Source organism: Lipophrys pholis (genome assembly GCF_963383615.2).
Source record: "Lipophrys pholis genome assembly, chromosome: 10".
NCBI classification, from domain to species: domain Eukaryota; kingdom Metazoa; phylum Chordata; class Actinopteri; order Blenniiformes; family Blenniidae; genus Lipophrys; species Lipophrys pholis.
Window position 1 is genome coordinate 9,590,870 of NC_137640.1, and position 15,396 is coordinate 9,606,265.

The 15,396-nt window shown below is 39.9% G+C and overlaps 2 protein-coding genes across 2 annotated transcripts; one reads left to right on the plus strand and one right to left on the minus strand.

Annotated features, from left to right (window-relative positions):
* Positions 1–588: 588 nt before the first annotated feature.
* On the minus strand, positions 589–11,531 carry LOC308115521 (uncharacterized protein). The gene is given in 20 exon segments (XM_080473078.1): positions 589–942; positions 1,809–1,950; positions 2,053–2,240; positions 2,994–3,132; positions 3,227–3,403; positions 3,477–3,637; positions 3,722–3,874; positions 3,960–4,125; positions 5,018–5,343; positions 6,589–6,652; positions 7,179–7,342; positions 7,432–7,573; positions 7,829–8,016; positions 8,127–8,268; positions 9,027–9,203; positions 9,291–9,451; position 9,539; positions 9,541–9,692; positions 9,992–10,154; positions 11,207–11,531. Coding segments are annotated over 20 exon segments (3,165 nt in total). The 5' UTR covers positions 11,390–11,531; the 3' UTR covers positions 589–766.
* Positions 11,532–13,008: 1,477 nt separating this feature from the next.
* LOC308115522 (cytochrome P450 2J1-like) lies at positions 13,009–15,396 on the plus strand (the record flags this gene model as incomplete). The annotated part of the gene is made up of 4 exons (XM_080473079.1): positions 13,009–13,310; positions 14,811–14,967; positions 15,086–15,243; positions 15,367–15,396. Exons 1-4 carry the CDS (start codon positions 13,110–13,112, stop codon positions 15,394–15,396), a joined length of 546 nt encoding a protein of 181 aa, XP_080329205.1. The 5' UTR covers positions 13,009–13,109.

A 15,396-nucleotide genomic window follows, 5' to 3' on the forward strand; every position in this document is an offset into this window, starting at 1 on the left:
CTATTACAGCTTCCTCCAAATCCCCAAAAGATAGGTTTGAGGTTAACTGGTAACTCTGAAACGAACTTGGTAAAACAAGCAGCAAATTTGACTGCATCAACAGAACATTACAACCAGCAAGCAGATGGAAGAGTTCAGAAAGCCGTCACAGGACAGCTTTCTGAACTACAATCTCACTCTACATATTGAAAGACAAAATAAGTTCAGTGCTGTGCGAAATCTACCATGTTTTGATAATAAATCCCCTCTCCAGTTATAACCCCCATCTCTCTCTCTCTCAAGGAAAGTTCTGAATATTTACAGGCAATAGGTTGTTTATAGCTTTATACATTTGTGTTGTACGAAAATGTACCAGGTAAGTGAATTTTAGGATTTTTGATTTTAATTATGAATTTGTGTGATCTCTATACCATTGTATGAATTATCCTTATTGCCCTTTTTGGTAGAATTATATTATCATTGCCTCTTGTAATCCAAATACCTTTGTTAAAAGCTGCAGGCTAGTTTATTTACATAGTAATATACCTATAACCTATATCTAACCCTATAGTATGATGGGTTTGAAAAACAAAAGACAAAAACAGGTTTCTGTTGCAGTTCAACAAATTATTTATTAGATATTCAGCATGTTTCCATAGCTTGTTGATTATTTTAGCTCAGAGGTGACAACTTGGGTCTACATGGAAAAATAAAACACACTGTATGATTATAGATTACTTCTCTCCTTGGTTTATTTGTAAACCGGTTTGATTAGTTATTCTGTCATTCAGCGAATCTTGGCGTGAACTTTGAAGGGGTGAGGTACACGTGTGCTTCCAGTCACCCCTTCTGTGCTCAGTTCGACTCCATCAGGAACACTGAAAGAGAAATTCTGCAGCAATCCCACCAAAAACAGGAACATCTCCATCTTGGCGAGGCCCTCTCCAAGACACACCCGTTTCCCTGGAAGAGCCACAAATACACAAACACACTCAGGCTTAAGAGCCAGTGATCACTATGCATACACCTCACCGGCAGAGTTGGAAATTATGAAATTAAATTTATAAAAAGTTCTACACTTAAATTGTGAGCATCATATTTTAGAGGGACCAAACATACTGTACAGGCCCAGCAATATGAATTAATACAAATATTTTCAAGGAACTATCAAGCATGCATTTAATCTGCATTTATTCGACTTGCAATTTCTACAGAATAATATGTTTCTTTGTGGCATATGATCCTGAAGGGGAGATATTTTACGACGCTCTTAAACAGGGAAACGATGTCAAAGCACCCCACAAAATTCCAATATACTCCAAGTTTTCCTTTTCAGAGAACCCCAGAAGGATATTGTAATATAACAAGGTTTGGTAGTTTATGTCACATTGGAAAATCAGTGAGGGATATTGAGTAATAGCTGTTTCATACCAGATTTCCTCTCGTGGAAGTGTTTAATATTCACCACCGGGGGACTCTGCTCCCTTTCTTATGAGCTCCAACAATAATCTTTTTGGAGGTTTTTTTTCTTAATGATGTCTTGGCAATCAGCCGTCACTGATGTAACTGGATCACTCTTGATAAACATTTGGAGCTTTAAAAACGGACACTCTCCGCTGCTTTGATCCTTTCACTGTAACTGTGAAGTAGGGAACCAGCCAGTTTTAAAAGTAGATGTTTGTATTCAAATAAAGGGAGTAAAAGCAAAATGTTGTCTGAGGAATATTTAAGTACAGATGCCTGAAAATGCAGAAACACAGTACAAATACTTATTTGCTTGCCACCTGTAGTCCTGCTTTCAATGTAAGTGTGGTGTTGAAGCACTGTACCTGCAGAGAAAGGCAGAAATGCTTCTCGCTTCACAAACTTTCCATCAGCATCCAGGAAGTGCCCGGGGTTAAAGGCGTCCGGACTCTCCCATTCAGTCTCATCAAACAGCACCGAGGTCAGCATGGGCATCAAGGATGTACCCTGAAAAAAAATAAAAAAATCCCCCCCCCCACATGATGACAACAAGGAACTATCACATCCAACTAAACACCCTTACTTCAAATAGCTGTACACCGAAGGGACCTTTGGTATGTAGTAGCCTCCCAGCGTGGTGTCCTGAGCTGCTATCCTCATCCCATTCAAAGGAACAATGTTTCCGAGCCTCTGGATCTCGTGGATGACCGCGTCAGTGTAGGGCATGTTGGGTCTGTCCGCCATGGTGGGCTGTCTGGTCTGCCCGATCACTCGATCTATCTCCTCCTGGACTTTCTCTAAAGAGTGTTAAAGGATTTTCTCAAAACTGAGAGCTACTTCATGGGCACATAGTTGTACAAGGTTCTACTTGTAACAAACACTACACACACTTCAATGAATACAATTTAACATCAGAAAAAAAAAGTGTTTAAATTATCATTCAAATTCTAAATTAATTATTTAGTACAGGGGAAGCCAACCAGTCAGAGACCAGGAGCCACAGAAATTACAGTGGTACTACAAAGAGCCACATCATACAAATATGTTGACAAATACACTCTTTCTCACACAGATACGAAATGACAAACTGAAATACATCCACAATGTATGATATATATCCATTTTTGGAATGACAAAAGTTAGAAAACAGTTGGCAAGGCGTGGATTTACAGCATAATTTCGTGTTAAACAGGTGGTGCCCCATTTTATCTGATGCACATCAGATTCCATTTTTAATCAAATAAATAACTATCTTTGATAATTATTAATCTTTATCAATAGCCAAACCCCAACATTACTGCTGAACCATATGAGGTAAGAAATCCTCAGAAGAAGGAATAATGAACTTTGGTACAAAGATAATCTTTGTAGTTTTCCAACGATAAACTGATATTTTCTCTCTGTCATCACATTCAAAGTTCATCGTAACTGCCCTCGGCACCTTTCAGTCTGTACTCAGGAGAGTCGGTTCCTACTACACTTTTCTTTCTGAGCACTGGAGTGATTTTGTTCACACTACAGAGATTGTTGCTCTCTGACATGCCACCCACCCAGGGCATCAGGGTTTCTGATGAGGTAAACCAAAGCCCACAGCAACGTAGTGGAGGTCGTTTCTGTTCCAGCCAGGAAGAGATCCAGAGAGCACAGAACAAGGTTGGTTTCACAAAAACCTTGGTCCGAGTCTTTGTGCTGTCAAAGAAGATGCAGAGTGGACACATTAGATGATTTAATAAATAAACTGGCAGGAAAACAAATGTTGAGTGCAAAAACCTGATAGTCATACATTCTTCATCTCAATTAGGAAAGCATCAATGTAGTCTCGGGGATTGTTGTGGTCCAGGTCCTGCTTGTGCCGCTTCACTTCGTCATTAATAAATTTTTGCAGACTTTCGTAGTGGCTGAACATTGTGTTGTGAGGACCTGGCAGGTGTTTCATTAGTCCAGGTAATGATTCATAGAGCTGCCGGAATGAAATAAAAATTACGACAGAGTAATTTGAGTATCACTAAACTACAGTGACATTGTGAACATACCAAACCCCAGATGGTGCCCTCAAGCAGAATAGCCTCAGACAAATACTTCAGCATGAGCTGGAAGTTGTGGTCACAGTAGTCAAACCTTTTGCCCATCACCAGCTGGCAAACAATGTTGGATACAGCATTGTTAAAGAGGCCTGCTGGTGTGAAAAGACCACCTAAAGGAGAAGAAACCACTGTTTGAGAAACCTGTGAGGATTGGTCTGCTTGTACAGGAGTATGCGCTGATCAATGTAAAACACCTTTCTCCTTCTCTATCTCTTCCCGCAGGAAGCGCAGCTCCTCACAGATGCACTGCTCCATAGTGTTTTTTCCCAGGCCGAAGGAGCGCAGGGTAGACAAGGCAAAGCGTCGTTGTCTCTTCCATTTCTCACCATTGCTCATGAACAGTCCATCTAGATAGAAAGCATGAAGAGGTTAATAGTTGAAGACCACTGTTTTCTGTGTGCAGTAGGAGAAGGAACGTGGAGATTTTCACACCTGAGCTTCCACTGTACATTCTCTCGGCCATAGCGCTGTGCGGCCGGTCAACAAAGTTCTCTGCTTGGGACACAATGGCTTCCTTCACCATCTTGTACCCGCACACAAACACCACCTTTTCGCTACCAAGACGGACACTGAAGACATTCCCATACTCTTTGGCCAACTGTGAACCATATGACATGAACAATATCTTGAGAAGCACAATGCATTATAACATAAAGTAGTAAAAGTAAAACACTTTTATGAGATGGGCTTTTAACATGCTGGGAAACTATTGCCTGAATCTGATTTTGAGGCATTATTGTTTAACTGGAAGGATGATGAGTCTTCACTGAGTCTGATTTTGGTTTTCATTATTTATTGACATTTGTGTAACTTTGAAAATGCTTTATGAGGTCAAGTTTCTAGTGAGTGTTGGGACAAGTTGGTCAACAAGAACCTCTGTTACCACAGCACAACTATGAATAGAAATAGTATAAACTGTGTGAAAAGATTAAACACAGCATAAATATCAAGCATTGTAAAAAGTTATATAAAGATGATGTTATCACAAGGTATAAGAAAGATAAATGTAAAGCACAGTAAGATATAGGGGTAGGGCTGGATTAGCAAGTTGATTCTCCCTACTCATTTTTTGACTGCAAATATACACCACTGTTATTATCATCATTATTATTATTATTATTATTATATTAGTTATTATTAGTACTGGCATTATTGTTTAATTGTCTTTCATTAAAAAAAATAGAAATAAATAAATAATCTCAGATCTGTCAATAACAGAGCAAAGAATATTTTTTTTATTAGGTCTGATAGGGCAGAGCTGTGATTGTGGGTGTATCGATTACATTCACAAGATGAAGATGTTGAAGAGAACAACATAACCATGAGGACATTTTCATTATCATTACACCAGTTGTTCATATATATGAACAGACCGTCATTCACTAGTTGAAATAAAGAGAGTCCAGTAGCAGCATTCATTTCACCACTGGACAGAATAACAGAACATTCAACCTTTAACATGTTGATGTGAAAACGAAACCCACACGTACCTTGGTAAAGTAAATGTGTGGATGTTTGCTGTCCACACTCAGTGTGTTCCCCACAACGGGGAGAGCCAGAGGTCCCGGGGGGAAGTTCCGTGGCTTCCTGTTTTTCAGGTAATCTGCGATGAGCAGGAAAAGCACAACAAACAGCAGCAGGCTCTTCAGGTCGAAACTCAGCAAAATGTCAGAAAGCCACATGATTGAAGGAAGCCAAATAAAGAGAGACACTGCAGCTGTTCCTGTCTCCTTGTTCCTGCTTGCTCGCCACGCTCCCTTTACTCCTGTTACTCCGGTTATTCCGGTTACTCCAGTTACTCCGGTTACTTCGGTTACTTCGGAACAGCAATCTTACAAAAAAAAAACATGAGACTTTAGATGACTTTGATTCAGTTATGAGTAAGTTACAATTTGACCACCCACTTTACTAATAACTGAAAATCAAAACTTTATCACAGATTCACTACAGATATAGTCACTACTCACTGCTTCAAAATAGAATAGGAGTTACTTTACTACAGCTGAAAATAAGCATTTCATTGCAGTTCTGATTAAAACATTTCGAAATTAGCAAACCGTTACTTTATGTGTTATCAGTCCATTATTACAATTTATTTATTACAATAGTTACTGGTTTACTCAGTACAATGGTTACTTAACTTGTTACTGAAGATCAGTACTCAGTACTGAGAATGATCATATCCTGCAGATTTAAAAACGTTTAATAATAGTGAGAGCTGTTATCTCACAAAGGTGTGGTGGTAGCACTGGCTGGGAGTGTGTGTGTTTGTGTGCGTGTGTGTGTGTGTGTGTGTGTGTTGGGCAGAGGGGTGGCCTGGTGAAGGATGGAAGGAAAATAATTTTACCATGTGAGCAGTGCTACAGTTTTCTGTATAAACCGTCCTTTATAATTAAAGTTAAATCTATTGATTGACTGATTATATAAAGATGACAGTTCCAAATCCTTTACATCAACAGAGATGGCAACAAATACGATACTATAAGAAAGGTGGATAAACTCAGGGCAGAACAAATAGAAAAAGCAACATCAAAATTAAACTTTTGTGAAAGAAGGAATTGTATAAATTCCCTAAATGCAATAAAGCAGTTCAAGATATAGTTCAACATATAATGAATCATTGTAGTACAGACATGCAGTAGCAAAGATGATTTCAGCCTCATTTAAAAATGACTTTGATGTAAAGTATTTGATGTTTTGTTCAGACTTCGTCTTCTTATCCAGTCGGCTGCCTCTCTGCTTCTCCGGGGGGCTCCAGGAGGCTTCCTGGCCCTGGTAGTGTCCACAACAGCCGTGCAGAGGGGGCAGTCGAGATGCCCCAGTGGACTGGACGGCTAGCCTGCCTGTCGCTGGAGGAGAGGGACCAATGTCTCTCCAGCTGTCCTTCCCCGGCTCCTCAAGCAGTGATTTCCCCGAGTTCCTTAGTTTCCTGTGTCCCCCTGAGTCCCAGTCCAGTCAGTCCGGTCAGTCCGGTCAGTCCCTTGAGTCTCAGTCCAGTTTTGGTCAGTCTTGTCCCCTTGGCACGGGTGCCTTCTGTTCCCCAGTCGGTTTGCCCCCGTGCCTTCTGTGTCCCCGTGGCCCCAGAGTACGAGTCCCGAGTTTCCCGGCTTCCCCCGGTCTCTTGTCTTTTGGGGGAAGGGGGGGGGCTGTCAGGTCTCTGTGTCCGCCCATGTGTGTCTCACCTCATGTTTCCAATTAACCAATGGTCTTCTCCCTCTGTGTGCTCCTGTCTTATGAGTTCCACCTGTGTCCACCCTTTCCCTGTGTATTTAAACTCCTCGTCTGCTCCCTTGTGTTCCCTGGATTTTTTTCAATAAAACTCTTTTTATGGAACTCTGAGTCTGCGTTTGGGTCCATCTGAACAAGCATGACATGTATACATATTTCTATTGTTGTTTCCTATTTTGTTAAACCAGCAAAAATTTACTTTTTTTTTTTGCTTAAAGATATATGTCTTATTTAGTGAAGATAAAAAAAAAAAGTGTGAACCATGGGAATATAATTTCTATACAACTTTCTCCATCTATCCTTTACGTAGTGCACATGACCCGAGGAACACTTTGACCAAGTCGGTGATTATTCACGCCAGATGACATAGCAATATTGCTGGTTCTCTGATCAGGGTGTGTGGTGATGACATCAGCGAGGCACAGCCAGCATCCTGAACTCTTGTGGGGAATAGGTGAAGCCCATCAGAGCCTCTAAGCTGGGCAGTTCTCCGGGAACAGCAGAGAAAGTGAATCGCTGGAGGAGAGTGGCTAAGAAAAGGAACAGCTCCAGTTTGGCCAGGTGCTCACCTAAACACACACGTTTACCTGTAGGAAAACATCAGGAATATTAATGTTCCCTTCATCCAGTTCATTATTAAATAAACTGTTCATATCGTCAAACAAAGTGAAAAGACCTGCTGAAAAAGGGAAAAAGGCATCTCTTTTGAGAAAGTTGCCCTCTGAATCCAGGAAATGCCCAGGATTGAAAATGCTTGGAGTTGCCCACTCGTTCTTGTCATAGAGCGCAGATCCAAGTGACGTAGCAACAACTGTTCCCTGAAATACAAGTTACAAGACAATGTTGACCTGTACATAAATCATTTATCAAGTTTTAGATATGCACTGGCTACTGAAACAACTTCACGAGCTTTCAGGTAGACATTTAGAATAGAATTGAATGAAAAAACTATTATTCCCAGAGGGATATTCTTCTTTTTATTTTGTATATTTGTCCAACAATATTGTTGCTGAAAATATGTTAAAATTTCCCAGGGTGATTAAGCCTGTTGAAGTCTGTGGATTGTATCTTACTTTGGGTATAAAGTATCCTCCAAGTGTAGTGTCCTTCTGGGCCATCCTGGGGAATCCTAAAGGAACAATATTCCCATGCCTTTGGATTTCATGGATGACGGCGTCAGTGTAGGGCAGGTTTGGCCTGTCAGCCAGGGCGGGCTGACGAGATTGTCCAATCTCTCTGTCGATCTCCGCCTGAACTTTCTCTGGGAGAGAAAACACAGTGAGAACCACATCAGTCATCAACATTAAACCACTTTATGTCATCTATGACTTGAAGAACTGTAGAGTTTAATGTGACCGAAGTGCTACGGACTCTGGATGTCTGGGTAGTGCATCATGTATAGGAGACTCCAGCGCAGCGTGGTGGCAACTGTCTCTGTTCCAGCCTCGATCAGGTCGAGCGTGCAAACCACCAGCACCTCAGGGTTGAAGCCAGCCTGGGGATCATCTTTTTTCTAAAAGAACCAAACACACTTTTTGTTGACTTCATTGTGAACTGTAGAGGAAGACTTTTATATATCATCGGTACAACGTTGTCCACATCTTTGGCCTGATTAACTCAGAGCCTGCATGAAGAGAGCTCGGCTGCAGGCTCACACAAATGTATTACGCCTTCACTTTGCACTATGTTTGATGGGTGATTCACGAAGAGTAACATCATGAGTGACATCAAGCACAAACATATGTATTCACGTGAGGGTTTGGAGGGCTTAGACTCTGAATCACCAGCGTGATCTGCTGGAAACAGTAGCTCCATGTCCACTTGCTTGTGGTCACCAGTGAGTGCTGAGATCTCACAAGTACGAAAATGTGGCTATAATGGCGGGTTATCAAATCCGATAAGATTGTTAAATGTTTAACATCGAACACGTTTTTCGGGTTCATTAAGCACAGACCGATGACATTCATTGTAAGTTAAGTATATTTACTTAACTTACTCTTTTCCCCATTTACATTACAACAAAACTTGTGAGATTGAGGCAACATTTTGTGAACATCTGTACTTCTGTGAAATAGTTTTCATTAAAATATAAACCTTCAAGTAGATGCTAATAATTTCTAAAGTTGTGACCTGGTACATAACATGGCCATCATAACCAACCACACTCATGATTCCACCTACGGACAATTTATAGTCACCAGTTAAAGTTAAAGGCCTGTTTCTGGACTGTGAGAGAAAACTAGAGTCCCCAGAAAGAAAGGAAATATTTACCTTCTCTATCTCTGCCAGATATACGTCAATATAATCTTGTGGGTTGTCGGGGTCCCAATCCTCCTTGTGTTTTTCTATTTCTTTTGTTAAGAACCTGACAATCTCTCTGTAGTTGCTGTGGACCGTCTTGTGAGGTCCCGGAAGATAATCCATCAGTTGAGGGAAGACGTCATACAACTGGAAATGGGATAAACTCTCCGGTCAGAAACAAAGCAGCCACATTTTGTTTACGATCACAAATATTTGAGCTTTCATAGAAACTACCTGAGTAAGAGCTGACCCAGCCAGCAAAACAGCCTCATTGTCCAACTCGAGAATCCTGCGGAAGCTGTTATCGTTGTATTCAAAACGATGTCCAAAGACAACCGAGGCGATGATGTTACCCACCGCGTTTGTTATTGTGTAGTGAGGGTTGAATGGTCCTCCTGAAGACACGATGAAAGAAATTCAAACAAGGAATAATAATACGAGAATAATCATGTACTTGAAGGGACCGATCCAATATCATCTACTTTCCTTGCTCTTCTTTGAAGGCTTCACAAAGGTAGTTGCTCTCGACTTTGATGTGATTTTCCAGAGACCTCTGGCCCTCTCCGAAGTGACGCAGGTGAATGTTGGCAAACTTCCTTTGCATCTTCCACATGTAACCATTACTCATCGCTATACCTGTATGAGGGTCAAATGAAACATTAACAAAGTGATTTCCACTACAATGTCAGAAGTATCAAAACACGTGGAACATATTCTTCTTCACTTGTTTTAAAGATTTAATGTTTATAACCACTTTTCTTTTGTTGTGTCTTTGAGACTCGACGCAAACATATATGATACAACACCTCCTGCGATGCATGCTCAAACACGGTAGAATATATAGTGAATATATAGCTCTGCCCCGAAGAAGAAGAAACTTGATGAATTCCAAGACATTTTTGTTGTGGAAAAACCTCATGCACTTGCGCACTCACCGATTCCCTTGAAGATAACGTGGAAAAGAGGGACGATTGGCCTTCCAGTAAAACTGTCCAACTGGTTGACGAGCGCCTCTTTGACCATCTTGTATCCTGAAACAAACACCATCCTATCGCTGCCTCTCCTCAGGCTGAAGACAGGGCCGTATTCCTCAGCCAGCTGTATGGAAAAAGACGCATCTTTTTAATACACTTCAGAAATACATATACTAAGGAAAGGAATTTGGGAAAGTTTGAAACAACTGACATCGGGAAATACAGTAAAACAATTCTTCCTCAGTAAAGAGCCTTAATTAATAACAGTATTGTGACATTTCCATCAATAACTTCACGACTATAGTCACTTAAAATCCTTGCACCTATTTTGATCATTTCTGCTCTGAACAACTAGAATGATTCAGTAAAGGCTAAAACCTTCAGAAACCCATTATGAATGTGCTTGTGGTTATTGTGATTGTTGTTTTTGTGTGTATGATAAATGGTTATGGTAAATGGACTTCACTTAGATAGTTTCCTAACGTTGCTAATTGCCCACATTGTTAATGTCATTGGTACAATAATTGGTTCTGAACTGACCTATTTGCTTCATGAAAATAACAACAAAAAAATACACTTCTGACATTTGTAACATGAGCTTGGCATGCCCTTCAAAATGTACAGTATTATTGAATAGCTGCCAGATATTAGACAATTACAGTCATCTTGGGAAGATGGACAGAAGCACTCTCTCATTGCTCACTTTTTACAGTTCAGAGGCCATTGAATCCAAATAAATAAAGAGGTAAATGTAAGTAAGTGGCAGAGAGGTGAGGCAGCACCTGATTCACATCAGGAGCTGCCACATGAGAACAGATCTGCAAACACTCAACCTCAGTTGTTTACTATCAAAATAAAGTCATTGTTGCTCTCATGACACAGCTTGTTTCTTTTTTTGGGAACTAAAACGTCAACATCTTAAAAGCTGTCACACTGTAAAACATTATTTTTGAAAAATACAATCTCAGTTTCAGCACTGGATGTGTTGTCTTTGCACTATTGTAAATGAACTCTTTCCTTCAAATCGTTTGTATGTTGCAAATGTTTGTTTTTCCCTGTGACCTGCATAAAAATGCAGTGAAATCACAGTGTGGGTTTTACAAATCAGCTTCTTTTATCCACTCTGCCTCACAGAAACACACTCCCCTCCTGGAAAAGAATGCACGTTCAGCTCACCTTCTCTAATGTTTGGACGTTGATTTCAGTGAAGACATTTCCCAGAAAAGGCATAGCCCAGGGTCCAGGGGGGAATTTAGGAGGTCTTCTGTTTTTTACCAAGTCCATCAACAGGAGCAAAACAAAACCCAACAACAGCCAACTTGAAAAGTCCATGGAGTCAAAAAGAGTCTTAAAAATCATGGTGAAGCTTCAAAAGGCACTCTGACCAGCCTCGCTCAGTGTTTGGCTTGAGCAAGAAAGAAAGCGGCTCCAAACACGTTACACAACACCTCCCTGACTTCATGCGGCCCCACACTGCTCAACAGGAAAGGAGCTTGAACTCAACTTGACTGGAGTGAGGTACATTTTAACTACATAAGTTAAAATGTAAGAATAAGATAATAATCAATTTGTTTTGATCACATTAACAACACAACCCCTTCATAAATATTAGGATTTTTTTTTTTTATCTTGGATCAGTTAATGTTAACATGACTCGACCTTGCGTGGGTTTTATAGTACAATGAAACGTACTTCATAAAAGAGTCACTTGTTATGCCTTATTTGAAAAAGTAACTCAAAGGGCACAAAGATGACTTGATGATTAAATGGAAGGAAAACAAATGTGCAACTTATCAGTCAGTGGGAATGCTTGAAAAGGACATTTCATCTCATGGTTTTGCTTCTTCACAGGCTTTTCACGAGGTCATTGTTAGTATCTGAACACGAGTCTCACTTATTTTTCAATCACTGTGAATAAACTCCTCTCAAGATGCAAACAGACTCCTGATCTCTTTACATATTTGTTCAAATAGGAGTTCCCATGGTGATTTATCATCATCAGTGACTCCTGGGAATTTTTTGTGGGGAATGTGAGGCCCCTGCACAAATGTTTACTTTGTTTTAGCTTGGCATAGAAATCTGAGCCTGACTGTATCCTTCTCAACGGGGCAGATAATCAGTAAGTAAACAGAAGATGTGTCTCCACATGAAACACGGTTTGGGCCCATGAATTGAGGTTTAGTGTTAGTTTGACGCAAAGACTTAATCTATAGCCTGTGACTGCCACATTTTTTTTATATTTATAAACTCAGTAAATCCAGTTCGAAAATGTGTGATTCAATTAAATATTTCAGTCTTACCCTCAAAGGGTATACTTTTGTCACAATTTTTTCACCACAATTACATAATGTTATTGGGTAAAATCCATCCCCACATCCCCCCCTATGTTTTCTGCTGCTCCAGCCCCTGAAGCTCTGTCACACCACCCAGATGAGGCCCAGCCCACATTTTGAAACCCACTTCTCTAGACTGTCATTACTGTGGTCCAAACGTGATGAGTTTAGAAGGCCGACAATTGTTTGGGTCATTGAGGAAGTGGGAGGAAAGTTTCCAGACTTCATCATCACATTATTATTATTTTTTAAACTTATTACCTGAAAAATGTATAGAGTAACAGAGAAAAGGGAAGATTATTGCAACATTTGTTTATGATAGTGCAGTTTATATTTAACCCTTTATTTATACAAAAGAGGGTTATATTTCATCTTTTTTTGTGTGAAAAATGTGAAGTGGACTGAACTGACTGAGATTCCAAGTATTTTATTTTCCTAAATTGCTTTGGATTTTTTGCTGTATTTTGAGCGCTTCCATTTGTAATTCAGCACAACTAAATTAGTTGTTGGTTTTCTCGGCACCGTCTCCACCTCTGCATGCCTCATAGCACAGATAATGATCAAAGAGACGGAATCTGAAAACAAAGTTCATAGGTAGGAGTCACATGAGCTCTGGTGCATGTGGTTACCTTTCGACTCACTCCCAGTCTTGTCTTACTGATCTGCTCATACAGTTTGTCAGTGTCATTCTATTTCCTGGTTCTCCTCTCCTGTTTGGCAGTAGTAGCACAGTTCAAGGTGGAGAAATGGAGATGATATTCAGTGCTCTTGACTTAGAGTGGATAGATGCAAGAAGTATTTTTTTATTTTCCTGTATTTTCTTGCTGCTGGCTGATTATTTGAAATACAGACGCCCGACAAACTTTCCTCCTGGACCCTGGGCTTACCCTCTGCTTGGTGACCTTCTTCGAATCCAACCGGCCAGACTTCACCTGCAGTTCACAGAAGTACTGTTACTGTTTTTAATTTATTGTTATTTTTTTTGTTATTAATTTTGTAATTTCATATGTTCAATTTCATTTAAATACATTGAGAGCACTTGGTATGTGTGTGTCTATATCTATCTACAAGCACGGTTAATATATTGTAGCTACATGCATGTAAACATGAAAACTTGTGCAACATTGCAGGATTTGGAAGAACACAGTTCAGTCAACTCTCCAGGAACACTGGAAATAATCAGTTCAAGGGGGTGGTGCTGTGAACTCTAGTCCCATTAGCTGCAATCGCAGTAATTAACTCGTAATTACATGGCTGTTGTTTTATATAACCTTTTTTTTTTTTGTTGAAAGCACATCAAGCGTCAGAAACAGACAAATAAAAATGTTAGGAAATGTTCATTCTTTATTACAATCTTTTGTTGCTTGGCGGTAATCACTTTGTGGTCTTAGTCCTCAGTAATGGTTCATTTAAGGTCTGGGTGTTTGACAAGCAGACAAATAATTAGAATCATTCTCACAAGGTTTTGGGTTTCTTTTTGTAAAATTAGTTTGTGAAAGAAATGAACAAACTAATCATTTAGACTGATCACTAAACCACTCAGTCTGACACATAGTACTGTTGGTGCATCTCAAAATACAAGATATAAATGTTTTACAGATAATTTAATACATCAGTGAACAGTATGATATCCATAGTTTTAAGATTTAAGTGGGTTTTTTTTGTTGTTTTTTCAATCTGATTAGTCATGAAAATCAAAAATACAGACTATTTCATATGATGGATTTAACTGACATAATGCAGCAGTCTCAAAGTGCTTGCATGTTACAGTCACACATTCGCACCCTTACTCCCACACCAGCGGTGAAAGCTGCCATGCACTGGGACAAACGCAAAATCGGTGCAAATTATGTCTTAGAATTCTGCCGATTCATGATAAAATCCTACGAATATTTTTGACTTTTACAATTGTTAAAGGGAAGCTCATGCTCAGTACTAATGTCTGATGCATTTGCCTTAGTAAAAGTGGTTGAATAAGCAGTTACCCAAATTGTGAGTACTTGTTTGGTGTTAAAATGTATATGTTTTGAGAAACGCCTTCAGACATTTCCCATTACATCTTTTTGTCTAAGTATTATTTTTTTCTGGGTCGGGTCACAATGAGCTGGAGCCTACACGTCATGACATATTCAAATCATGTTGAAGTGATTTAGATGAACAAAATGTGGTTTAAAATGTGGTTTGGATCCTCTCGAGTTCAACTTTACCCTTTATTGACAGTTTGCTCAACTTTCTGCTGACACTTCTCAACCAGCTGTCAATCACGTAGGACAATCAAGGAGCACAAAGGCTTCAAATGTCAAACAAGTGAAAAGTCCTCCGTGTGAAATTCGAGGATAGAACATTAAACACAACCTGTGGTCGTAATGATTTGTCTAAATCCATGTCTATGTTTTTGCTTTGGGTTTTTTATTGCAAAAGGTAGATCTCCTGCTGTCTGTGCTCAGTTTGCAGAGAAATACGGGAACATTTTCAGCCTTCGTCTCTTTGGTGGAAGAATCGTGGTAATCAATAGTTTCAAGCTGGTGAAGGAGGCCCTACAAGCGGAAGACTTCATAGACCGTCCCTCCATACCATTGTTCGAGGCAGTGTTTCCAAAACAAGGTGGTGTTTTTTATTTTTGTTTGTTTGTTTTTGACAGTAGTTATTAGTTGGAGTTCATTCAGTAAAACATCAGTTGCCACAAACCTCCGGCCTAATGCTGTGTGGTTCTTTCCAAAAGGTCTGGTGATGTCAAATGGTTATTTGTGGAAGCGGCAGAGAAGATTTGCTCTTCATACACTCAGAAACTTTGGTCTGGGCAAGAAGACAATGGAGCAGTTCATTCAGCAGGAGTGCCGATACCTCACAGAGGTTTTTGCAGATCAGCAAGGCAAGCAAGCAAACAAACAACACTATTGTGCTTTTAAAGTTTTTATCACAGTTATTTCCCTCTTGATCTCAACTCAGCAGCACATGAACTTGTGTGAATATCTTTGTCATGTTTTCCTCTTTATTCCACAGACAAGCCCTTCGTTGTACAGCCCCTGTTGA